The sequence below is a fragment of the Takifugu rubripes genome, chromosome 19, assembly GCF_901000725.2.
Source record: "Takifugu rubripes chromosome 19, fTakRub1.2, whole genome shotgun sequence".
Classification (NCBI taxonomy): Eukaryota; Metazoa; Chordata; class Actinopteri; order Tetraodontiformes; family Tetraodontidae; genus Takifugu; species Takifugu rubripes.
In genome coordinates this window covers 15,596,422-15,622,582 of record NC_042303.1, presented here as the reverse complement: position 1 = coordinate 15,622,582, position 26,161 = coordinate 15,596,422, and the positions used below count along the sequence as shown (strand labels likewise).

The following is a 26,161-nucleotide window of genomic DNA, read 5'->3' as shown; positions in this document are numbered from 1 at the left end:
CATTGAATCTGCTGAAGCCAAACAACAAATCATTCCCAATAGGTGGCTAATGCAGGCTCAACCATCAGTCTGTCTACCTGAGTGTGGTTTGTTATCTTAAACTGGTCTATCGTCTATTTCAATAGACGGATACACATACACCCCCAATCTATTATTGAACAAAAGGCTCACGCCTCCACTCAGCCCATCAGGGAGGAATCCATCCCTCCATCCCAGAATAATTTCACACATCAGTAGATACACAAAAGAGAGAAAGACAGGGGGAGGAAGAGACAAAAGGACAGAGGGAAGGACTGAGGAGTGCACGGGGTAAAAATGTATGGGGTCACAGCTCGGTGCTTGTGGGAGTCCGAAGTGTCACAGGGAGCCATGCATGACAAAGCTGAGATCAGAGGACGTGACTGTGCACGCACACACGCACGCACGCGTACGCTGCAGGGCAAGAAAAAGGTGAAGGCAAACATGGAGAGTGGCCACTCAGGTAAACACTTTAAAGACTTTTCTACCACTCTGTGTGTGTCTCTCTCTCACACACACAAACTCACATAATGACACAACGTGGACGTTGGGACCCAGGTGTCAGCATGTGTACGTGCACGCGCATCCACGGGAAATCCCAATCTTAATGTTTTCAGACAGTTCTTTACGTCTTTGATAGCAAGAGCACATCTCTGAACAACCAGTTTCCTTTTTCCTGGAAATCTATATTTTAGCCTTGTGTAGGGACAAATATGCACACATGACAAACTTTCTCATCACTTGTGTAATCGCTAATCCATAATAATAAAATACCAACGGTCTTAATTACTTTCTCTAGGGAAGAACCAAGGCTGAGGTTATATTTTTGTGGCTGGTGGTTTCTAAGGAAGAGATAAGGCTAAAGCTTGGCTGTACCTAAAAGTGATCAAATATTAATGCGTATTTGGAGGCAGCTCAGGAATGTTTTTATTGAGAAACATTACTCACTGAAACAGCAGAGGGTGCTCCAGCTCCTTCGCTTTATGCAGAGCCATCGCGTAGCCTTCACTTGAGCTTTTATTACCTCTGCATTTGCAGTGGCTGATGGTGGAGATTTGGTTTACATCTGCTTGGATTGGCCCTCTCCCGATGCTGCAGCTGCTGTACGTACGGACTGCCTAGCACACAGGGTATTCAACATGCCTGTGGCGTATGGATGTACAGAAAAGGGAAGCGCTTAGCTTTAATTGGATTATGGGAAATTTGTGGAGGTCTGTGCTCTCCGACTGCTGTGAGACAACAGGAGAAATCACCATATACTATTTTTCTGATGTCTTTCCATGTGTTTCTATCACAAGAGGAAGAATTTCATGGGAGCGCCATCATGCATCCCCCGGAAGGAAGCCACAGAAGAGCCAGTCTACACAGTCAATAATTGCTCTGCGTTCTCATTTTTCGATAACAAACACACTTCATAACCATTATTACGAAAGGAACTGAGCTCTTTGGTACTGGGTGAAGTTGCAGACACTGGCACACACCCACACAGAGACACACTGAGAGCAAGAAAGTGAAAAATAAATGGAAGGCTTCGTATGTGACAGCTGGTTCAAATTCCATCTATTATGAGCCCAATCAATACTGGATGCACACGCGACACACCAGTAAAATAAAGCGACGGCTTATGATGACTTTAATTGTCAAAACACTGTGAATAAAACCAAAATAATTACAGCAATGCCTGAACTAAAGACAGCTAATCAGTATACATAAATTCATTATTTTGTTCCAGCATCCATGGAGTAATCACCTATCGTTTATAAATTTAACAGATACATTTACACATGTAGGCAGAGACGCACCCACAGACTGAAATACATACATACAGGAGACACACAGCGAGCATCCACACAGCTCCTCCGGAGAGCACGGTGCAGTAGTAGCAGCAGACACAATGGGGTTTAAGTATGCAGGAAACTTTATGCCTGGGTGGAAAAGGGAGCTTTGAAGGAACCCGCCGAGGGACACCCAACCTCTCCCTGAACAGAGTCAGTACCTTCCCATCATAGAAAAAAGAGCGAGGGAGGTAGAGGGGAAAATGAAAGCTAGGGGGGCAAGTTGGAAGGGAGACTGGAGAAAGATAGATATGCAGACAGGTCAGGACAGAGGGCAGCCGTGCACTTTGGTCTGAGCCTATCGTGTTGGTTCACTGGTGGACGCGCACACAAACGCGCCTGCGCACACATACACACGCGCTATTCATTTCACGTGCGCAAACTGTGTTTAACTCCCACTATGACCTTCATTAAGATGGATTGCATGAAAAATGTAATGACTTTCCTGAGAGAAAAACCACAGGCCAAATCAGCTTTGCATTGCATAATAATGGTAATCAATAACACCGATGCACAAACACACATACATAATGGAGTGCTCAGCCTGCACATGGAGAAAATATCTCCGTGGAAGCCGACCACATCACGGCGGATGGAGTGTACCACCATTGAAGAGCAGCTCAATAAGGAGCTGTTGGTGATAATTGTCCGGGTTCATTTCCAGCCAGCAAACACTTCCAAAAGCTAACAGCTTCAGTCGGGAACAACATGCACATATGTCGAGTTTATCTTTGATCCTGATGTAAAGGGATGCCCCAGCCTAATTTGACCTCATTTTACATTTTAAGGCATAACCAGCAGCCTTTATAAAGTTATCTGCTGCGAATGTGATGTCACCTTCAGTCCAGAACAGGGAAAAAAAGATTCAAAATACATTGGCAAGAATTAGCCAGCACTTTGCGTAAAGCCTAAAATTGTCAAAGCACACCAAAGCTTCTAACATATGGGTAATGCAAAGAAAAGAAAAGGACCAAAAAAAAAAGCCCTTGAGTTAACTTAACTTGCCTTCATGGCCAAATCTTCTGAGTGTGTGTTCACTACATCGCAGCTTTTCCCCTCTCTTTTCTCTGAATGTTGTTGTGAGGACAAAATAACAAGGTGTGCTGTAAATGAAATATCACAAAAGGCGAAACAGAAAAATCTTCAATCAGCGGGAATGTGCCATAATCTCAGCTGCCTTTCCGTGCTTCCATAGCAACAATGGTAGGTTCAGATAACAATATTTATCGAACTGACCGAGGGCCTTTTGAGGCAAGTAACAATCAACAGAGGAAACATTCAATCTGTAGCCTCATTTCTTCTTTCATAGCCTCGAAGCCCTGTATATTTGGAGACCCCGGAGCCTCCAATTTCTGGGCCTAAACTCAGACTTGCTTGGAGTGCAAAGCAAAATGCCCAACACGGAATGTGCAGCAACTGTAAGATTCTTTTGGAGGTTTGGGTTGATACCTTTTATTTCTTGGTGCCACAGTTTTAAGGTCATAAAAAGAATATCTGCCATTGCAATTTTTTTTTTTTTTTTGCCACCTCTTCATCTCTCGGTGTGACATTTGCCAGAGATGAGTCACCGGCGAGCAGTTTGTCTCGCTGTCATAGATATTTCCCTCTCGAGTGTTTCACAACCTCACCTCGTTGGTGTTCCAGCGATGGCGCTCCTTTGGCAGAGAGGAACATTTGGGCAGACACTCCAGCAGCTTCTTCGGAAGGTAGATCTTCAACTGGCCTGGATCATCTGGAGGGGCAGGAGAGGCGTGTGTGCGCGTGGAGGGGGTGAAGATAAAGGAAGATAGATGAGGGATGAGTGGGAGGAGAGAAATTTCTCATCAGACACAGACACACTTGTGAGACGAGAATACAAAAACGCTGCCGCATCTCTGGGTGGGAAAAAAAAAATCATAAACTTTGTTTGGCTGCAATTCAGTGGCTTGTTATAGCCTGAAGCAAGGGAATTTCCAGACAGATTTGTTCAGGGATATGAAGGACACATAATTAGTTTAATTAAAATAAATTTGTCAGTTTGGTAATTAGCCAGATTTCTGACAAAGAAATACAGGTGATAGCTTGTATTGACCAATAAATGCTTCTTCTAGTTAAAGAAACAGATGAAAGATGGCTAAATTTTTGTTCCCCGCACAGAATATTGTTGAATAATATGCTGTATAATGCTCGAAACATAAGGGAACTAAGTGTTCTTGATTGTTTTGAACAATCTTTTGGGAGTGGCATGCTTAGATTTAAACAGCAGGTGGAAAACAGCTTTAATAAAAATCCATTATCGGTACATTTGGGATTGGTGACAATCAAGGCGGATAGCATGGGAATCTGTTATCCCCTCTAAAAGCAATGCCTTCCCCACCGGGCTATACAGACAGTTTAGTAATGAAGGCCAGACTCCAGACTAGCTCCTCCTGAGAGGAAAACCTTGTACGTGAGCTGGTGAGACATCAGAGCAAATACAGAGCGGGCCAAAACGCCGCTACGGACTGGTGGTGTTTAAATTACGTTCCTGGACATATACAATGTCCTTAGAGCTCCCAGCTTCTGAATAACAAAGCACTACAGTTAAGAACAGTAATTCACCTATCAGCCTTTGGATGTTCGTGTTTGAAATTTCTAACGGATTTCTGTCTTTTAATCATCAGCGACAGGATCACGCCAGGCATTAGCTGTGCATTCCTCCTTCGCTGTGTTTGAAAACAGTTTATTTGAGGGGCTCCTTCACAAACAGTGACATAAACAAGGAAATCCGTGGCTAAAAATAGGCTTCTATTGGCCTGTGTGTTGCAATCATGTGTTTGAGACCTGCGCCGGCAGACAGCTATTCCACCCTGTTGATAAAAGGATTTCTTTAAAACAGCAATAACACAATCGCCCTTACCCTTTTTTTCTTTGACTGTAATGTAGCGGAATATAAGCGGTTTGTGTAGTACGGGAGAAATCTTTGCTTTGCCACTCGTGCCACTGAAAATTGACACGGTGCTGCAGGATTACTGGTCAGAATGCCCCCACTCCTCCTCTCCTCCCACTGTCATGCACAAAGAATTGCCAAAACACTCAACGTGAGGAAAAATCCCTCTGCGCCTCGAGAAAATAGCACTCTACTAGTGAATCACTGTGCAAAGATAGAACCCTGAGTGTGTGTGTGTGAGTGTGTGCGTGCGTGCGTGTGTGTGCCTGTTTGTGAAGTTGTGCCCAATGGGTGTGCTGCTCTGAAGTCAAGGAGAGGGAGCACTCAAAGGTTATTGATAAGCATTTGAGTAGAGGACGTCCATTCATGACTCCCCAGGGAAGATAGGAATTATACTCTACCTGAGGGAAGATGACAGAGTGGGGGGGGCAAAAAGATTGGTGGGGCACTGGAGGGTCAGAGTGGGACATAGAGATGCGGGGAGACAATTAGCCGGAGACAGTTAGACGGAGAGTTAATGACAAAAAATTTAGAGGGAGCAGAGGATTGATTTGAAACGCACGAAAATTCCCAAGGACACGAGATGGAGCAAGGTAGCGCGGCGACGCGAGGGAAAGTACGGCCACGGGCGGGCTTAGTGGGAGCACAAAGGTATCCCAGCATGTGTGCCCAGGCACGTATTCTTCCCCAATCAATTATGCATTTATTAATAGAAGGCCTGAGAAGACAAAATTTCAAACAGGCGAACGATGCAGCAGCTTAGTTAAACAGCTGAATGGTGCAGCTTAGTTAAAGCCTAATTTCTTTTAAGCAGCAGTACGGCCTCGCTGCCGTGAATGCCAATCAGCCCCTAAACTCCACCCCTCCTGGCTACAGCCCCCCACACTCCCCCTCCCCCCACTGTTCTGTAGAATTCTCATCAGCCTCGCCTTTGAAATGTACCAGAACCAGCACATCCAACAGGCCCAATGTGCACACGTGGGCGCACACACATGCCTCAGACATGCAAAGACATGTGACCGCCATCATTTTCATTGATTTCTGGTTGAAACATATACGATGAAAAATAATTAAACACAAATAAATGTTGTTCAATAATCGAAAAATGGAAAACCAGAAGCTCATAGATCACCTTTGCCTTTCCTTGAGATTATCATGAATTGAATGGAAAACTCGACAATACATAATAAAACAATTCATTTTCTCTTTTATTCCCCTAATGAATCTGACAAATGAGTCCTCAAGTCAAAACACAACAATCATTTTACTTTTTAAAGTTTTTTTTTAAAACATAAACCAAGAGCAAGACGTTTTCAAATCAGCACGGAGCCCATTCCATAATTTCACACCCAAAACTGAGGCACATCTGTATTCAGCACTTGTTCTCACATTAGAAGTCCTCTTTAACTACTCTTTTCTTCTCTCATATTTAAAAAAAGGATTGAATGCCACTGGGAACTCTGTTGGTCATCACTCAACAGTGCACAACATCTACAAAAAAAAGGCCTTACAGCATTTGAAAAGCTGATTATAATTCATAATATGTAGTTTTATTCAATATTCTAATGGCTCTTTACTGTAGTTTTATCAATGGGTCTCTATTCATTTTGTATGCATTTCTGCACCTTTCAACACTCTGACATATATGGGATTAAAAATGAATCGTAGAATATGTTAAAAATAAGAAGTCATTAAATTCAGCAAACATGTGAATCACAGAGTTTCTCAGAATGATGTTTTTGAGACCAGTGACCTTGATGCCAGCCTCTCTTTTAAAGCACATCTTTATAGACACGTACGGCATCTCGAGCCGCCCTCACATGGACTCGCGCTGCTGACAAGGAATGGAAGACCAACTTTGCAGATTTGTTGAATGCTGATGAGCTTTAACGCCCCAAGGGCCTCTATTGGGTGATTCTAACAATTCTGAACCAGCGCATGTATCACTATTAAAAAAAATATACCGCCTGGTTGCTATCGCAATTGTCTTTTTAATCTGTTTCAAATGGCTCTCGCTGGAGCTGTGCTGTGACACGGGGCAAAAACTTATCTTTTGTTTCCAGCTAGCCAGAAAAAAAGCAAACCACCCTGGGACAGGGTGAAAACGCATCTGAATATGTAAATTCAGAAATGGTCCACATTTGTATTTGTATTTGAGAATATAAAAGTCTTTGAATACCTACAAAGGTTGGTCTGACTCCCTAAACAGTGCGCCACCAATCCATATATCACTCACCGAATTGCTAATGTATAGCAAAAAAGGAGTCCAAACAATTCCCGCATGCTAATGTGGAGCTTCTGGCGAATGAAGTCACAAAGTGAGAACGTGGTTTAAAGAGAAAATGTACAAAGTGAAACACTGGTGTCTTATCAGCTGCAACAATTTAGCCGAATCACACAGAACAGTGGCCTCTGATTGATGAATATTTTACCTCATAAACCTGTCATCTCCATATTTAACATAGAAACAAGCCAATGCCCTTGTGAGATGGCTGTCAGTTAATTATAAAACTCTGCTCAGTAAAGACAGGAGAGAAAAAAATGCTCCAAATGCAACTCTTAACTCTTCCCCAACTGATATTAGGGGGCGTCAGGGGAAATTTTCGTGTTCCCCCCCTCCCGTTTTCAGTATGAAATTAATGTGACAGAAAGAAAGGCTCATTGCACAGCAGCTAGATGGAGGGGTGGGGTGGTGGCGGGGGTGGGGGTGGGGGTGCAGGAGGGAGAGAGTCGGGGCAGAGGGAGGAGAAAAGGGGGAGCGTAGGACGGGATGAGTGAGAGTGCAAGAGGAAGAAGGGGGGGCGAGAGGAAGAGGGAAAGCAGAGGAGGGGGGTAAAGATGGGCATGCATGCTAATTTTATCATTCTGCTGATAAACTTTTCCTCCAGTAATCCTCCAGCTGGGACGTGAGAAAAGATAGGAGACGGGGAGAGGCTCAGGAAGTCTCGGCTCATATTAAACAGCCATCCTAAACAGAACTCTGTGTTCTATTCTATTCTAGCTCTTTCCACATTTTCTCTTCGATCCGTCCTGGCTGTCTTCTGACAGTACGGGTGTCTCTCGTCACTTTTGACAAAAGGAGAAGGTTCTGGTGGGGGTATGAGGCCATCTGCTCAGAAACAAACTGGGGCTACACAAACACGCACATCACACACACACCACGCGTTTCTGTCATATGTTCTGAAATCAATAGGGAATCAAAGCAATCAATGTTTTTATAGTCCCTCTAATGCAAAGGGTCCAGTAACAAACAGTCGCATGCACGGCCAACCATGCAGTGACCCCAGATTACACACTCCATCTCACTTTAGTTTAACCAGGCCTACTGAGGATTATGGATACATAAAGCCATGTGTACAGATTAGGTATGGCAATAAACAACTGATAGCCAAACTAAGCTCCACCATCTCTGTGGCAATGCACAGAGTGTGTGTGTGTGTGTGTGTGTGTGTGTGTGTGTGTGTGTGTGTGTGATGCTGTAGTGGTATGCATGAATAAACATGACGTGTAACAGATCTGAATAGAAAATACATCTCAGCAGTGCGTGCGTGTGGGTCTATGATCAGCGCAGATGAGAAGAGGACCTCAGTTCCCACATCACATTATCCTGCCAGAAGGCTTTTATACTTGCTCCCAGAGTCACCCTGTGTACACACACGCACACCCAAACAAGTGTGAAGAGCGTTTGTGTGTCCCTTACTGTTGGCGTCAGTATCATCACTCTTAGGAGGGGCGTGTCCAGTGTAACCAACTGCGATCCTGACCATTCGCTCTGGGTTTCTTATCTTCTTTACTCCTAAAGGTAGAAGAAGAGGAGACATTAGACGAAGGTTTCCCTGGCAGCAGAAACCCGACGGTAGTTCTACCTCCTGTGAAACTCGGTGAAACAATATTCCCTGTGATGTGCATGTGTGCCGATTAGCGGACTTGCATCCAGCGTGTCTCCTCATCGATTGGCCACAGTAGATGCACTGCCTCCATGTCTGTGACTAACTTGTACCCAGCTTTAGGTTCTCCTCGCTCTCATCACTTCTCTGTTTCCCTGACCACTGTTGCTATGATACAAAGTAGACCAACTAGCTCAAAGGAAGATGGTCTTCCACGCTACATGGTGGACGTCCTTCTCTCGCCCAGTAGCAGTAGGCCGCTGATCGCTGCCATGCACATCTGCCAAGGAATGGGATGAGGTGACAGGCGCCTGCATTTCATCTGCTATTTATTCAGGCTTGTAAATTATCATGTCCTCTCCACTCAGAGGGCAACAGCCTCTCATTCTTTTAGTGCGTAAATGTTTGCGTGAGTGTCGGTGCAGTACAGTGGGGCAGGGGGATGGTTTTACAATTATATGGTACAGTGCCTGCTGAGCAGCCCATGGGCCATCTGTCTCATCATGGGTTCAAGTTTTTTCATGCAACGGGACTCCTCAGCCATGGCCTCCCTCCTGCCTCCAGCGCGCCTTCATATTTTTACAGTACAAACCCATCTACAAGAACACCTACAAATCTGCCAATGTTTGACATGGTGCAGCTGATGTTTTAAAATAATGGAGCATGAGAAAACGTCTCCCAGCATCTCCCCCTATACAGTAGTGCTGAGAGGATTAGAGACTTCTGCCCGTTTCTCAGTCACTTTGCTGAGAAAGCGATCAGAGGAATCAATTCAATTATGATAAAAAACTCATGTCAATGATAACGCCAGAGCTCTGCTTGACATTGGTGCACAGTTGTGGGACGAGACGTGTCTTCCGTGACAACATGTTCAACGTAAAATTCAAACAGGCCGAAGAGAAGCGGCAAATGATTATTGCATGATTTGAGAAATTGATTATATTAAAATAAACTGGTTCTGAACATCCCATAAATAAGTCAGAGACAAATAAATTGGAGGTGAGAAACTGTCAGCAGTGTGTCGTAATAAAACAACAACAACAACAATAATAATAATAATAATAATAATAATAATAATAATAATAATAATGACCTCAGGAGTTTATTTCTGTGAGTGAAAAGGGGAAACAGACCTTCTTGCGAATGACCTATCAACACTTTTAAAAATGGAACCTATTTATAGATATCACCTGACTAAAGTAAAATATAAACATGCAAAACAAACACATAAACACACACACAGAATTGTGATTAAAATAAAATGCCCTGGAGGTTCTGAGCCAATCGACACTTCATCGGCAATAAATCGACAATGTAATACTTCACTTTGAGCTTGAATGCCTAATTCATCTTAATACAGAGATCGCAGACACTGGTACTAGAAGATACATAAACATAGGCGCACGCACGCACGCACGCACACACACGCACACACTGAAAGCATCTGAATTCCTTCAGCGTGAACCGTTCTCATCCTCTCATCCATCCTTGCCATGCTAAACGCCTGAAAAGCACCCATAAAGCAGCTGCTCTGATGGAGGCGCTGGGGAGGCTTTAATGGGGTAGAAACTAGCTTAGCCTTTCGGACTGACTCGGAGCCCACTTCTTCTCTGTTATTTATCTGCTGTCGGTTAACCGTGCTCCATACAGCCGCTGCTTCAGCACCAGTGTCCGTGCTTTCGGGACGGGCTGGAGGAGCGGGGAAGCCCTGCCGCTCTCCAGCTCCCCTTCCCTCCCCGCGTCCCTTCTACGACCCGTCTGAAAGCCAAACATCGGGACCCTGCCTCCCGAGATAAACCCCGTTATTTCTCTCTTACCTTCCGGCTTGTTTTCGGCAGCCATTTCCCCTCCGCCGCGCGCCTCATCCCTCCTCCTCCTCCTCCTCTTCCTCCTCCTCCTCCTCCTCCTCCTCGACCTAGTGGTGATGAGGTGTGTGGGGACGGGGGGGGGAGGGGGGACGCGCGTGCACAGAGAGGACAGCTCAAGGAGGGGGCGTGGCTATGAAAAAAGGGGCGGCGGGACGAGCCTGCCGCTTTCCGCGAGATTATTGGAGCAAACGGCGAGAATGGACAGCTGCGGTCCGGCTCGCGCTCTTCTCCCTCTCTTCCATTATTCCCATTGTCCCCACCCCCTGACGTACTCTCTGTCTCTCTCTCCCTGTCTCTCTCCCTCGCCCTCTCTGTCTCTCTCCCTCGCTCTCACGTCACTGAACGATGTCTGTATTCGAGGACACCTTGACAGCCTCCCACAGCATCATCATCATGCTCATCATCGTCTCTCTCTCTCTCTCGTTCTCTCTGTCTCTCACACACACCAAACACACACGCGCGCGGGTTTGCGTGTGCAGTTTTTAAACATGCCGTAATCAATCCTTCGTAAATTAAGGTCTGTCTTTTAGGGCTGACATTGGACCTCCCCGTCCTGACAAGGTTATAGTGTGTTCCCAAAAATCTGCTCCCCAATTTTTGACTTGGAACCAGAGGACCGTTTTGCGGAAAAAAAAAAACAAAAACTGGATTTAAAAAAATCAAAATCTCATCTGGCCGTTAATTGGCTGGTCTCCCAGCGCGTGTCTGGAAGACAGCGGCCTGCGCGCGCCCTTGATCTCCAGATGGGCCGGATGCTGCCGCTGCTGTCATCCAACGTGGTGCTGAAGCGCGCGGAGCTGTCCTTTCAGCACCGCGCGCGCCTCCGCCGCGTGCACACAGGCGACGCGCTCGCTCTGAAGTGAACTCGAGGATAGCTGAGGCGAAGACTTTAAGCCTGAAAATCAGGTGTTTCTCCGGTGATAATTGCTCAATTTCTAATAATGGATTTGCGCTGAATCCTAATTTCGACCCGTCGCGAGCTGTCGCTCATCCACATCAAAGCCAAAGAGAGGAGAACACGCTCGTGGCTGCTTTCATTTGTTCAAAGTGCATCGTAGTGTATTGTATTTAACCTTTGTCAGAGATCGAATACACTACACGTTTGTGTAATAATACGAAAGTCTGTATCTATTGTTAGATTGGATTTTAGAACAGGCAATAATCGCTTTTACATACAAAAACAGCACATTTCAAACTCTGGTGCTACTTTTTCGATATATCTACAACAACCTCTGGACTGAAAATATGGCTGCATCATGGAAAATCTGTTATGCAGCCCAAAAGCCACTGTTGTAAACTTATGAGAAAGCAGCTTTCGCTTATTAAACTCAGTCTTTTCACCACTAGTTGCCGCCAAATAATTCACACTGGACTATTCTGAAAAAGTATTGAAATGATATAAATGACAATAGGTTAAATAAAATGTGCACAGTTTATATATGACAAGCAAATCAAAATTGCAATATAGCAATCAGGGCTGAATATTACACTCAATAATAATGACTTCCTATAGCCCCTACATCACGTCAAACACCCTATTTAGGATTATGCAAATAGTATTAATAATTTAACTTAATTTAATGTATTTTTTAGATAAAAACTGTTTTGCTCAAAAGTAGTGAAGCAATAGCAGCATGAACTCTGGTTCAGAGATGCCCAATGGTCTGCCTACAAGGCAAAGCTGGAGCTATCTAAATTTACTTTGGCCTTCTAGATTTGTTAATGGTGCGTATTAAATAATAATATTAAAACCTATTTATTCATTTTATTATTTATTTTGTGTGTTCGTGGAATATGCCATACCAATTATTCAGTGGGCTTTACTGCAGAATCAATGAAGAGAACAGTATATACATGATCACTTTGATTTTTACAAGAACAGATTTCATATGTTTTGATCTGGAAAACCTCTGTATATTTTGACTTATGACAAAAGAATTTTTATTTTCTTTAGTAAAAGGACTAATTCAGTAATGGGAATTAGAGAATTTATGATCCTTTTAGCTGCTAGGATCTTAACAATAGCCTAGACGCATTAAGTAATTGCTTTTGGCCTTCTGTAGAGCTCCATGTTTGGCACTTGAAAGTATAAAGTTGAACACCAAAACAAACCGTGATCTAAGTGAGCGGTTGGTCCGCCAATCAGGAGGAACGACGTAGACGTGAACAACCAACATCCTACAGATTTCTCTCACTGATCAAAGAAAGATTTAACAAAAGGTGTTCCAAAGACGCAATAAAAGCAAAAAAAAACATATATATAAAAAAAATCCCTGCTTTTTGTCAGAGCTCAAACGTGAAGCGGGCAGCAACTTCCGCTCTTTGCCGTCAACCAATGAGCTGTGAGGGCTCTGGAAGAGGAGGCGGGGCTAGAGCGAGCGCAAACATGGCGGCGTCCTTAGATGATGATTTAGAGCTTAATAACCAGGACTACTACTCTCTACTCAACGTCAGGAAGGAGGTTTGGTCTATTTTATAAACGCACATCATCAGATCGTGACAAAACCTTCAGTATGGCTGCCTTTTTAAATGCTTCTGATGCAAACGTCCGCGGTCGGTGCATCCTTCGGTCAGTCCGTGGAGCCTGATGCCGGTTTGTGACGCGAAGCACTGGGCTGTTTAAAAATGCCCTTTGTAGAGATGACTAGAACAACCTACGTTGCATTTGAACAGTTTTTGTACTTGTCTACATTAATGGACACCTTTTGTAATTAGTCTTGATATTAGGGAGGCCTGGTTGGTTACTGTACAAGTACACATTAGCTGGGGACTATTTAGCATTAAAGGTCGTCACTTATACTGTAGTCTAAAAACAAGTGCAATACATGTACTTTACTGTGTTTGGTTGCTCTTTTTAAAGTATGTTCATTGGAAATTGCCAGTGCAGCACTGGCATCAATCGCATGGTCCATTAACTGACAATTAACCTGTAAAATACTTTGGAACACCAACCTCTCCTAAATGTGCACATTTACACTACATTGTCTCTCATATATTATATTTACATGTTTTTAGACATGCCCCACTATAATCACTTAATTACACATAGTTAGATTAATTGTAATATCATTCTGTACCAAATACTGTCCTCCTTACAGGCAACATTAGAGGAGCTCAAGGCATCATATCGCAGGCTCTGTATGCTCTATCATCCTGACAAACATCGAGATATAGAATTAAAAAGCCAGGCTGAACAGCTGTTTAACCAGGTGCGCCAGGCGTATGAAGGTAAGGATGCTTTAGCTATGCACCAACATGATACTTGAAAAGTGCATATATATGTGCAGACTGAGTAGTTGTTGCCTTTTTCCCCAGTCCTAAGTGATGAACACTCCAGAGCCATATATGACATATTTGGGAAGAAAGGGTTGGAAGTGGAGGGCTGGGAGGTATTTATTCTGTCTAACATAACCTTTTTCACCTAAGGTTGAGTGTTCTTGTCATTACCTTATAAATATATTTTTAGCATAACACTACAACCTTTACCTATGGCAACAACGGTGTGTAGGTGGTGGAGAGAAAGCGAACTCCAGCAGAAATTCGAGAGGAGTATGAAAGGCTACAGAGAGAGAGAGAAGAGAGGAGGCTGCAGCAGAGAACTAACCCCAAGGTCTTTTGAGTCAACCTATCCCTATCTACTTTCCCCCCTGACATGTGACTTTATAAACATGTTTACATGTATTGTTCTTTAAATTATTATTTAGGGCACAATTAGTGTTGGAGTAGATGCAACAGATTTGTTTGACCGCTATGATGAGGATTTTGAAGAGATGCCTGGAGGAGGGTTTCCTCATATTGAAATCAACAGGATGCATATCTCCCAGTCTATAGAGGTGCAACAACACACACTGTCACTTCAGCTTATTATTTATACGTATTCATCTTATTATACACAGTTTAAATGAATTGCTTCCATCTTACACAGTTATATGTAGTTGCATCAAGCGTCACTGTCTCTCTTCAGGCTCCTTTGACAAACTCTGACACCGCAGTGCTGTCAGGTTCGCTGTCTACACACAATGGAAATGGAGGGGGCAACATTAACATGACAATACGACGAGTTACATCAGCCAAGGGCTGGGGCGAGGTAAATAGGCACAACACCAAGCAGCGGGGATTATACGGTGTTTGTTTTGTTGTGTTTTACACATGCATGCCTCAATATCAGTCAATTTCCTGTGTTTTGTCTCTGCAGGTGGAATTTGGTGCAGGGGACATACTTGGACCTCTCATTGGGTTAAAGATGTTTCGCAACATCACTCCACGGAGGTCAGGCCAGGGAAGAACACACGCTGTATTAGCATATGACAGCCGTTCTCTCTTTGTTGTTCCTTTTTAACTGTTTCTGTCATCTCTTTTCACAGTTTCTTGACAGCTCAGGGTGGTTTGCAGTTCTCTCCTCGAGGTTTGCGGCCAAGCTGCTCTCTGATGACAGCACGCCACCTGGACCAGAACACCATGGGTTATCTGCAATGGCGCTGGGGGCCCAACAGTGCCATGACTACCAGTCTGGTCAGAGACACAAAGAGCAGTCACTTTACGCTCGCTTTGCAGGTACATATAAACAGCGGGTTTATGAATATATTCATATGGACAGAAGCTACATACAACATTTATTTATATGTTCTAAATCACTTTTCCTCCCTCCCCACTGTCCCAGTTTGGGGTGCCTCACTCCTATCTGATGATGAGTTACCATTACAAGTTCCAGGATGACGACCAGACAAAAGTTAAAGGCTCTGTTAAGTAGGTTTTCCAGTTATCCTGTTTTGAATGAATTAGTCACTATGAATGTTCACACCTCAAGTATTGTTTTGTATAATCCTTGCAATTTTAAAGGGATTTTCTAGTCTTTTGTTGTTTGTTATGTTAGTTGTAATCTGAAAATTAAAATCATTTGCATGCAATGAGGAGAATTGAAGAATTGCACAACAGGATTAAAAAAGAGAATAACCACTTTAGACCTCCAAAACAGTTTTCACACTCCCACTGTGTACGGTAATTGTTTTCCCGACTTTCTTGCTGTTCCAGGACAGGCTGGTTTGGTACCGTGCTGGAATATGGAGCAGAGAGGAAGATCAGCCGACACAGTGTCCTGTCAGCCACTGTCAGCGTTGGTGTCCCTCAGGGAGTCACCCTCAAACTCAAGTACTCTACTGGTCAACTCCTAATAATTATTATAAAAATGATTATAATTCTCCCCACATCAATTATTTACGTATGTTCTCTTGTATCTCTGCAGGTTGGCACGTTCCAGTCAAACCTATCTGTTTCCGATCCACCTAACAGATCAGCTTTTACCCAGCGCTGTCTTCTATGCGACTGTTGGGCCCCTGCTGGCCTACATGGCCATCCACAGACTGGTCGTCATCCCATATACAAAAGCACAGAAAGAAGAGTCAGTCTCCCATTTTATTATGATGCTCAAACAGGATTTTATTCCACCACCGTAGTAGAGAATTATAATACCACTTATAGAGGGAGAGTCCTCTGAGAAACCAGGCATCTTCTCTGTGTTTATTTGCTTCTCAGAGAGCTGGAGCTGCAAAGGAAGAGCTCGGCCACAGACATTGCCAAGAAGAAGCAGGAAGCAGAGTCTGCTGTGAGTACTGGCACATGCAAACACGCAGTTATCCGCTGCGTGTGTGGCATTATTGATCACTGCTTGTGGGTTCCGCTCAGCTCACTTTGTCGAAAAACTTTTTATGCTTTCACTCTCCTCCTTCCCCCTCCCCCATCTTGTTCTTATTCTTTCTCCCTCGGTTCCTCTGTAGGTTCTGCTGATGCAGGAATCTGTGAGGAGAATCATAGAAGTGGAGGAATCTAAGATGGGTGAGAACACACACACACACACACACACGCACACACACACACACACACACACACGCACACACACACACACGCACACACAGTGGATGAGCCTGAATTTTTTTCTTAGTTTACTTTGCACCATCAGTCAAAACTTGGTAAAAATATGTAAAATGTAATTCACACGCACACACACACACACACACACACACATACATCATGATGCCATTTATATGATCATGTCTTACTTCCATCATCCATTGCCGTAAATCAAAGAATGATCAAGCTGCTCATCTTAACCTTGTACGTGGGCAGTAAAATCCTGAACGCTAGCAGGCTGATGTTAATGCTTTTTATGCCCTGTTATTTTTGCAGCATAGGCACATGCTGAACACTTTATGGCGTGTTTACCTGTCCCCTCTGAGGCTTAAAACCAGTTTTTGCGCTGTAATTTAAATCACGGGTTATATAAACGACTGGCAGCTACCTAACACTTGTATCTTGTATTACTGTCCAGGACTGATCATCCTCAACGCCTGGTACGGGAAGTTTGTCTCAGAAACCAGCCACAAGCAGGAGAAAGCAAAGGTCATTGATGTCACTGTGCCTCTGCAGTGTCTGGTCAAAGACTCTAAACTCATCCTCACAGAGTCCTCTAAGGTCAGTGGGTAGAGAGCTAATCAAGGCAACAGCCAGTCTTTCATTATGCATGTAAATAAACACCTATGATGTCAGAACCTCTGCCAGTGAACAACATTGATCACCTCATCACAGTGCAGTACATCCTGATAACGCTGGTCCCCCCAAAAGAGTAATAACTTCTACAACATCTCAAAAGCTGCTCAGGAACTCCCCAAGGAATGTGGCAAAGAGCCTAATGTTGGGTTTCTCTTCAAACCTCGCAGCTCCAAATCCAATTGGATGACCGTGTGACACGCGTGAAAAATTGTGAGCGGTTTTGATTTTGTTCAGAACAATGTTTTGGTGGGTGTAATGGGTTAACTTCACGTCCACGTGGATGCCAGGATCCAGGGTGTGCCAGCAGAATATTGCGATATAGCGAGATGATCAATGTTTCACTTCGACTTTGTGTGCCAACCGCTGTTTATTACTGGGTGTGAATTTCTGAACACTTTTCTTGTTCTGGTACATTATCAGCGCCTGCTCGATTTAGAGACGGGAGCAGAACCCACCCAAGTTTCCCAACATTTGGTGCAAACTTTTGCAGACTGTCGTGCTCCAGAGCAGCTGACCGGCCCAGAATTACCATGGAGCTGCTGTCACATTCATGAGGCCTTCAATTCTGTCACCTTATTAACAATTGCAACTTTTGGTTTGCAGGCAGGACTGCCAGGCTTCTATGACCCCTGTGTAGGAGAGGAGAAGAGTCTTAAATTGCTGTATCAGTTCAGAGGTGTGATGCACCAAGTCATCTCTGCAGACACTGACCCCCTGCGGATACCCAAACAATGTGAGTGGCCAGCCACGATAATCTAACGGCAGGTTACTGCGTCTCTAGGTTGAAATGATTGTTATTCTTCATTTCAGCTCACAGGATTGAGCCTGATTCCTAGGAGCCCACCACTTTTGGACCATCAGGCAGCAGCAGACAAGTACAGACGTTTTGTAAATGGAATGAAAGGAGGACGTCCATCAGCGGCGGGGTTGGGAATCTCCTCTGATCCTCACCACCCATCCTGTTTGTGAATCAGTTTGCCAGGCGCCTGCGCTCCACCCTTTGTCAAAGCCCAGCTCTGAAGTTGGGCCTGATAGAGGAGCCAGCTCAGCGCTCCAGCAAGTTCATGTTTGTGTCTTTAATTTCTGACACAGTCCCTCAACTCCGTCTGCTGCCAGAGGCTTTGGCCCTGAGCAGAGTTTGATATCTGCACTACACAGAGGGCCTGGTTATCATCAGTGAGTTAAATGTGATGCCCGTGCGTGTGTGTTGACATTTCAGATGTTGGATGTGTACAAATGAGCTGTAGCTTCACCTCACAGGGCTGCGTTCCTTATTCCGTCGGTGCACTGTTTATTCCACAGTCATTCAGATGTCTATGCAGGAGGCCAGTCACATTCACTCATGATTTGTTTACTTGAGATGCTTTTTCATCCTGATTTATTATGTCTTTGGGTGACGTGCTGCTCGTGCGGGTGCCACTCAGTAATTCAGTCATCCAGATTTTCTGAGGTCGGCTGGATGCTTTTTAAAGAGAACAGAGCGTAAATGAAGGCTGGGATTCGATTTGCATCCGTGCGCTTTGATTACGCCTTCAAGGTCGCTGCCAGAACATATATCCAACATGTTTTTAGAGCACAAATGGTCATAGTTTACGTTTCCTCGGCACACGTGCAGCAAAAAGCCTGTTCAGTGTTGCTATCAGAGCCAATGTGAAGGATAATAGAGCTGAGCCTCCTTTTGAGGGATAATGCTCAGTTCCTCTTTGGTCTTACCTGTATTCCAGTCCTCTGCCATGTATTTCATGTTTTGTTAAATTAGTAAGTTTACATGTTCTGTAAATAGTAGCAGAAAAGAGAACCACTACATGTATGTAAAGGGAAAGTTTTGTGTTTATCAAAAGACTAACTTACCTCCACTGTGACTCGAGGTTGACATTTCCTATGATGCACTTTCTGTTCATCTGTAGATTTTATAAGAGTTAGGTTGTTTTACTGAAACTTTTATTCCCAAGTCTTGTCAGATATCTGAAAACTGTGGAATACGATAACATAGATAAAATAACATTAGCAAGTTTCAATGAACGTTCAACTGTATTCAGTCCTCTTGACTTCCAAAAATCCTCCTTTGATTCTTAATCTGTCAGATAGGATTGAAGCATAATAAGTTCTTTTTTTTTAAATTAATGCAAGTGTTCCCATTAGATTAACCGTATTGAACTGAATGTGTCCTTTAGGTTATAAAAATGAGCTGTAATATATTCCTCTGCTCTACTGCCACCGTGAGGCCAGGAGCAGTCTTGCACTTCTGCATCACGTGACCCTCCCGACGTGAACGTCAGTGTCCCCCCCGTCAGCAATAAATATAACCTGACCTGGCTCTTCCTGCAGCAGCAAAACTGGAAATAAAGAACGAACAATTTAAAATGGCATCTCTTTATTTACAGTAGTTTACAAGAGTTTCACAGAAACGGTTTGCACCACAGAACAGACGACCTTTCTCAGTTATGGGATGGGACGACCCAGGGTCGGAATCAACTGTTGTATCACAATGAGAGTTGTCAACATTACGTACTTAAAAGACACAGGTGGGTTCCCTTCGAGACTCGACTGTCCTGAGAAACGGTTTAATAGCGTTTAGTCTGCTGTTGTGGGGGAAACCGTCACCACCTGGGTGACCGCAGGGTCCAAACGTGGACCAACATCTGGAGAGCTCAGAGCAGTGCAGGCATGGACACAACAGAGGGGTGGCGCTCTAGCAAAATAAATAGAAAAACAAAAAGACTCGGTCCGAGATCTAAATTGAGGGACAGTCCAAACTTTGATATGTCCTCTGGACAATAGCAACATTAAGTAACCCTCGACTTTTGGCACAAGCTCGGTTCAACATGCCTTGAACTTTGACATCACCCGGAGAAACAAACAAAAACAATTCAATGTTTGCAATACGTTTGTGGGAAACCTGCTCCTGTAGTGTAGATCCGCTGCTCGACGCGGGTTTCCAGGAATTAGACGGCTCCTGGACACCGACTGGACTCGCAGCCTTTTAATCTCAACGCCGCGTGCGAGGTTACCGATTCTGCACCGTAAAACCTGCTCGGACGCCCGGAGTCCCGAGGCTGGAGTCCGTTTCTTTTTCAGTATGGCTTTTATATATTATCAGCGACAGCAGATGGCACATGAATACTTAGTGGAATAAATATAGCTTCTTTTCTTTCCATTAGACATGCTGCGTCCTTCTGAAACGAGCCCCAAACGAGCCCGACCCGTAGCAGCGTGAGCCCCGCCAGCACCAGAGCTGGCCCATTGGACAAATAACGTTGCGCAAACATTTCCACTGGACTTCCACTGCAAAGTTCCAACACTGTTCTGGCTAGCTTTTCCCCTCTGTTGCTACTTACTCAGGACGGCCATTAAAGTTTCCTAAATAACGTCAGGTTTGCAGCTGGAGTTCAGAAATAAAAGTATCTGAATCTGCCTTTTTTTCCCTCTTTAATTTATCAGAAAAGAAACGGTGAATGCTCGATGCACAGCGTGTGTGCGGGAGATCCAAGTCACGTCTCGACCCGTAGAAGTAGCCTCGACTGGAAGACATTTTCATGGATTTAAAGGAAGAGCAACAAGCACTTTGGGGGCCTAAAAGCCTCAATAATCACCCGCTGTGGAACAGAACCGCTCGACAGAACACTGCGCACGCACTAAAAGAGGAAGCAGATGTAAGTCGCTCACCCTACATCATTGTTCTACTGGATTAGAGCTCAGCTTAACACCATAGCACCATCTGAAGCAATTAACGCAAAGCTTATCTCGTTTAAAATGGTCAGCTGTGACAACGGAGGCATCCGAGTGAAGCCGAATCCAGGTTATCGGAGCGGCATCGCGCGTCCCGCTGACATGGAAAACAAAGGAAAGTGCAGACCGTCTTCCCCTCGACTCCTGGCGTGCACCGTGGCAGTTGTAAAGGTTTTCTCTTGATATGGCAGTTTCCAGTGTTCACAAGACACCGAGTCCCAACAGTTAGCCGCTACGCTAACACGGGCTACAGACAGACACCTATTCTGTGATTGCCTTACGCGCAGAGTCTGTAAGAAAGCAGAGCCAAACCTCGGGAAATCTAAAATAGCACTCTGGCTGTCTTCAACGGGGTCAAAGGGAGGTCCGCACAAGTGTCACACTAGAAAACGGGAGTTCCTGGCTAAACACAGGGACCAGTGCTAAACCTGAATTGCAGGAGGGGACAGTCTGGAACGGAAGGGCTCAGAGTCCTCGATGCTCCGCCTGCTGGTCAGTCCAGCGTGTGTTTGCTGGGGACCGCGCGCGAGCGGTGGGAGCGGCGGGTGTCCTGGAGGCCGTGGGCCTCCCGGCACCTCTGGCAGACGTACGTCTCCGGCACGTGGCTCTTGCGGATTTTGGCGCAGGACAGGTGGATCCAGGTGTGACACTTGTTGCATTCGATCATGGCCCGGCCGGCGAAGGGCTTCATGCAGAAACACGTCACCAGGTCCCAGGAGTCGTCATCTGGGGGCAGAGGACAGAGAGTCAGGCTGGGACGAGCCGGGAGTCGCCCTTCAACTACCGAGCAAGGTGGCCTTCAGCGTACCTGAGTCTACCATGATGTCCTCGTCCTCTCCTGAACCGTCTTCGTCTCGGAACACCACCTGCTTCCCCTGGCGGAACACCGTTCGGTTTCCCGGGAAGCCTTCCACCTTCTGCACCTTCACCACGCCTTCTTCGAGGTCTTGGCCATCCCAGTGCTGCTGCTCCTCGCTGGGCTCCTCCTTGCAAGGGACACTGCTGGGGAGGCGCTGCGGGGGGAGGGGGAGGGGGATGCTGATCTCGTCCTCGGGCTCCTCCTTGATTGTCTGCCCACTGAAGGAGACGGGGTGCTGGAGCCCCTGAGCTGACGGCTCCTCTCCACCGGACAGCTGCCTCTCCTTCCTCCTCTTCTTCTTCTTCAGCTTGTCAGCTTTCCTGCGCTCGTCCGTGTGCCGGCCGGGGATCGAGTGCTGCTGACCAAACGGGACGCCAGAGTCAAAAGAGCTGGAGGAGAAGGCACGAGGACAACGATCTCTGGGAATTCAACTCACATCTTTTTTGGTGTGGCTGGAGAGCGGGCCTCCTGGCTGGGGACGCTTCCTGTTCCTGTCATGGGAAACCTTGGGGGGGCGCTGTGGGCAGGAGGTGGGGGGTCCAGGGGTCCAGCCATCGCTGTCAGCCGTGCTGCCAGTGCTGTTGGGGGGGCTCGAACTGCTGCGCAATGGAGAGTCCTGGAACAATAAACAGGGGGAAACAATGAATAGATTTTCAGGCAATGCATTTAAGAGGATACATGATTCTAAATATTAATAACTCCAGACTTCCATCAGTTTAGGGTGAACAGTCTTCACACTTAAAGAAAAACCTGAACCTCTAAAGTGAGAGGAACAGAAACCGGATTGTTTTTCCAGAAACATTTACAGGCAAAGCACTTGGGTTTTAGAGGTGCCACTCCTGGAGCACGGTGCAGGAATGCTGGGATCAGTGCAGACTCTCACTATCTCTGTTTGCACTCTGCAGGAACTATTCAGGGTTGATAAAGCACATTTGTGCGATGCCAGATTATATTTCTGCTCATAAATACTTCTACAGAACAAACCAGAGATTGGCAACAATGCAGCAGAGTCCGAGAATCACCTCCTACACTAAATTGGTGAACCTGCAGGCAACATCAGTGCTGTGCTAGAATCAATATCGTACCCAGCCTGCATCCTAGGTCTGAAATGACATCCCATGATTTCTGACGCTTATATGACAACATCAACATCGTAGATGATAAAAGTGGTAATCAATGGAGGTCTGGCGATAAAAATGGAGTTAATGTCACTGAGCAGCATGCCCCACATTAGCATTTACTATTAAAATGCTTGAATTAAACCATGAAAAGCGTGAATCTCCCCCCTTTTCCTCCCCCCCACTCACCTCTTGAGGATAGGGGATGTAACCGGCGTAGGCCAGGACAAAAGTGCAGAACTTGTTAAAATCCTCAACCGTCCTCCTCCTCTGGTAGGGGGAAGAGAATCCCTGGAACAGCCAGTTCACATGAGTCAGAATAGACAGAAGCGACATGGCGTTGACACGAACACCGTTACAATATGGACACGGCGCTAACGGCAAGTCGCGACGACGTGAGAACAAAATCAAGTAAACATCAGCTAACACCTTGAAGCGATACAAGCCGCAATGTGACTGGAATAGAGGATTAAAAAGCGACCTTTTCTGATTGAGTGACTATGGAAATTCCTTCAATCAGCCGCAGATTGACCCCAGTAAAGACGATAACGCGTTTGTTAGCAAAGGGAGCTAGCCTCAGACAACATGATAGATAACGGTTGCTAAAGTGATAGCTTGTGGCTACTGTCGGTGGAGTTCCCTTTGAAAGGGAAAATGAAGCAGTAACTCAAATCGATACAAAGCTTAAACCTGTCTAACAGCCATTAGGATGCAACTCCATAAATGTGGGCTAACTGTTAATTGAAGATTAAACGGGATAAGCGTTGCGTAAAAATAGGATGCTTGGCATCGTTAGCCAAGGTTTGCATTAGCATGCTTCGTAATAATGAAGGAATGTTTTCTTTTCGAGGAACCGTTTTAAAGCCATGGCCTTTTTTAATCAGATGACAACGAGCGCCAATACACAAAGTGCAGTTATAATTCCACATTCATCTGTATGAACGTGCACGTCCGAAGGTCCGACGCGTTTTACTGCAACTTATCCACTTTCTGCAACGCCGAACATTATGTCAACATTAGCACAAAGCTAACGCTGCCTGATCAGCAGCTGCTACATCGTGTGGCGTCAACCACGAACAAGTTCGCTATCACCGTTAGCATGCTAGCATGGCAGCAAACTATCAACTCTGAGAAGCTGACATGGACACTCACCTCCGACTGAAACGCATGGGACGTCGATGGGTTTATGTCACCCATCCTTACCAAGTAGCTGACCAGAGTGCGTCTTGTCACTGGCGGGACGGACCACGGCGAAAGCTCTACTGGATGCGACCGTAAACACTTAGCTTCTGACGGCTATGTGGCGATCTAAATGTCAACGTCCTAAATCCGAAGCAACAGTGTTCTTTTAGCTTTCGGTCTTTGCAAGTGTTGGGAGATTTCCCTCAGCTAACACTGGGAAACTAAAAAAATGTATTTTAAAGAGCGTCGTGGTGGAAACGTCACTGTTATAAGTAGACGTTAGTAATAGTACTACTGGATACCCACAGACCTGTCTTCGATTGATAGTTGGACTGCTAGAGCTGGGGGAGCGGCTGTCACCAGCTGCCTGTCCCCCTTCTGGGTCTTCTTCACTACCGTCGGACAGGTGCAGCAGCGCCCCCTAGTGGCAACAGAGCGCTTTAAACACGCCACAACACGGGCCTTTGAAACGTATGTAATATGCCAAAGAAAGGAAAGTGATGATGGGCGGACTGGTGAAACTGGGAATGGTGGCCGGGGAAGAGAAGAGGATTTTATGAGGGAAAGAAGGTTTGATCTCGACTGAATTATTTAAAAGGATTTAAAGTTAGAGAAGAGAAGGGGTAACCGGCAGGTGGCAGTAATGCAACGTCACGAACGCCAACTGCAGTTGAAATCCATAGAAGAAGAAATTAATTCAGTCTCTGAACTTCCGTTCACTTGTGTCTCCGCGCGGCGTTCGTAGCCAAAAAGAATCAAAACTTGATTTTAAGGCAAATATTTGCATTCAAGATGTCTAATACGAGATACGCAAACTTTCGATCTTTTTTAACCGAACGGGTGACTGTCGCGGCCGTCGAAGTTTTCGAAGAAGTTGGAAATATAGAGCGATATTACGAGGAAAATAAACGCCTGAGGAGCCTCATTCCCGTGACCCCTGACCCCGTGAGAAAGCTAACGAGGTTAGCTTTGTTAGTCTGTGTTAACCAGGCATTTACCCTCTGATTAGTTGGATTTAAAACTACATGAATAGTGTCATTAAAGCGCATGATATAATATTCATTAAAGTTTAAATTGAGTTGATTTCAGAAGTGTCATTTTCTTTCAGCCTCCAGTTCTGCAGCCTCCGGGGGGGGGGTCATGACAGTTTGTCTGTGGCTTAAAATGTGTGTTGGCTGACTTGTTTTTCATGTCTCATCTGATCGTGGAGAGTCTCAGGTGATTTTGGATTTTAGACTCGTTTGCTTTGAGCTGAAGGATGAAATCTATGCGTTTCTTGCCTTGATTCTAAATTTTGGTGCACATTAAAAGATGAAAAAGAGGGCGAAGAAGAAAAGGACCGCTCACTGCCATCTCCAAAAAGCTATGCTGGCATGGCCGGTGTAAGACAGACATTTGCTAAATTAAAGATTTTATGGCAGCCTGAAATATAATTGATTTTGAAGCTGAGCTTGTCATTTCTCCCCCAGGGCGATGCCCCCCTCAAATCCGACTTAACAGCAGCCGACTGGTCGTTTAATTCAAGGCTCGCTGACGCCTGTGAGGAAAGTGAAAACCACTGATTACCCAAATGGCTCTGTCAGCAAATGTGGCATTAGTGGACACCTCCTTTGAAAAGGTCCCTGGAGACAGTGTTCTGTCCTTTCGTTCCATTACACCATCAAGTAGCAGTGATGATGTTTTCCCACGGCCGCCGCTTCGCCTCTCTCATCACACATTGCTTCAAACGGCGGCGTCTACCAGCCTTCTGCCCCGTGAGATGGACACTTTGACCTGGAAAGGCGCAAAATGAGGAAGATGAAACTGTTGAATCATTTCAAGGAGATGTGCACTTTCAAACCATGGCAGAGCTGCGCAAAGCACCTGATATCCAGGATAAATTAGGGGATAAAAAAGGAGAAGATGGATGAGGAAATGAAAAGGGGAATGCTCCAGGAACACTGTCGGCGTTTGTGCTTCGAGTTTCACGACTGGTTTGATTGTGCACCCAGATGCGCCGTTGCTGGGAGCTCTTTCCTGACGGGTTAGTCAGGTCAGCGGGGCAGAAGGTTTTGGCCCGGTGAGTTTCAGTGCTTGTTAAACTGCTGCGCTCGTTGCTGGACTTCCAGGACAAAGGTTGGCGACTGAAGACGGAAAGCTCGTCCTACCGGCAGATCCAGGCAGAGCTGATGATCGCGGGCGTGTCGTGGTGTGACCTGCTGGTGATCTCCA

At 45.3% G+C, this 26,161-nt stretch overlaps 3 protein-coding genes across 8 annotated transcripts in view; 1 reads left to right on the top strand and 2 right to left on the bottom strand.

Annotated features, from left to right (window-relative positions):
* The window catches only part of LOC101062933 (calmodulin-binding transcription activator 1-like), a 39,005-nt gene extending 28,413 nt beyond the window's left edge, over positions 1 to 10,592 (bottom strand). For all 5 annotated transcript variants that reach the window (XM_029826223.1, XM_029826224.1, XM_029826221.1 and 2 more), the window contains exons 1-3: positions 10,466 to 10,592; positions 8,462 to 8,557; positions 3,482 to 3,585 (exon numbers count right to left, since the gene is read on the bottom strand). In XM_029826223.1, the coding sequence (XP_029682083.1) occupies positions 3,482 to 3,585; positions 8,462 to 8,557; positions 10,466 to 10,490 (225 nt within the window). In that variant the 5' untranslated portion in view covers positions 10,491 to 10,592. The remainder of the gene's footprint in view (positions 1 to 3,481; positions 3,586 to 8,461; positions 8,558 to 10,465) is intronic.
* A 2,273-nt stretch (positions 10,593 to 12,865) lies between these two features.
* On the top strand, positions 12,866 to 19,413 carry dnajc11b (DnaJ (Hsp40) homolog, subfamily C, member 11b). Its single transcript, XM_003973618.3, has 16 exons — positions 12,866 to 12,977; positions 13,615 to 13,744; positions 13,832 to 13,905; positions 14,025 to 14,126; positions 14,221 to 14,349; positions 14,481 to 14,603; positions 14,712 to 14,785; positions 14,881 to 15,070; positions 15,177 to 15,262; positions 15,548 to 15,664; positions 15,759 to 15,914; positions 16,049 to 16,118; positions 16,291 to 16,348; positions 16,842 to 16,984; positions 17,666 to 17,795; positions 17,873 to 19,413. Exons 1-16 carry the CDS (start codon positions 12,903 to 12,905, stop codon positions 17,896 to 17,898), a joined length of 1,683 nt encoding a protein of 560 aa, XP_003973667.1. The 5' UTR covers positions 12,866 to 12,902; the 3' UTR covers positions 17,899 to 19,413.
* Positions 19,414 to 19,419: 6 nt separating this feature from the next.
* phf13 (PHD finger protein 13) lies at positions 19,420 to 24,355 on the bottom strand. Of its 2 annotated transcripts, none has more exons than XM_011614256.2 (5): positions 23,921 to 24,355; positions 22,958 to 23,059; positions 22,087 to 22,266; positions 21,600 to 22,008; positions 19,420 to 21,517 (listed from the first exon to the last, which is right to left on the bottom strand). In XM_011614256.2, the coding sequence occupies exons 1-5, from the start codon at positions 23,963 to 23,965 to the stop codon at positions 21,285 to 21,287; spliced, it is 969 nt and encodes a 322-aa protein (XP_011612558.2). In that variant the 5' UTR covers positions 23,966 to 24,355; the 3' UTR covers positions 19,420 to 21,284. The 2 variants fall into 2 exon arrangements, with proteins under 2 accessions (XP_011612558.2, XP_003973668.2); XM_003973619.3 differs by having other exon boundaries at positions 21,600 to 22,005.
* Between the last annotated feature and the right edge of the window lie 1,806 nt (positions 24,356 to 26,161).

Coding starts and splice junctions, on each gene's coding strand:
- dnajc11b (XM_003973618.3), top strand. CDS start 12,903: ATGGCGGCGTCCTTAGATGATGATTTAGAGCTTAATAACCAGGACTAC. Junction 13,745..13,831: donor GGTGCGCCAGGCGTATGAAG/GTAAGGATGCTT, acceptor CTTTTTCCCCAG/TCCTAAGTGATGAACACTCC. Junction 16,119..16,290: donor AGCAGGAAGCAGAGTCTGCT/GTGAGTACTGGC, acceptor GTTCCTCTGTAG/GTTCTGCTGATGCAGGAATC.
- phf13 (XM_011614256.2), bottom strand. CDS start 23,965: ATGGGTGACATAAACCCATCGACGTCCCATGCGTTTCAGTCGGAG. Junction 23,060..23,920: donor CCCATGCGTTTCAGTCGGAG/GTGAGTGTCCAT, acceptor TGGCTGTTCCAG/GGATTCTCTTCCCCCTACCA. Junction 22,009..22,086: donor CCAGCCACACCAAAAAAGAT/GTGAGTTGAATT, acceptor CCGTTTGGTCAG/CAGCACTCGATCCCCGGCCG.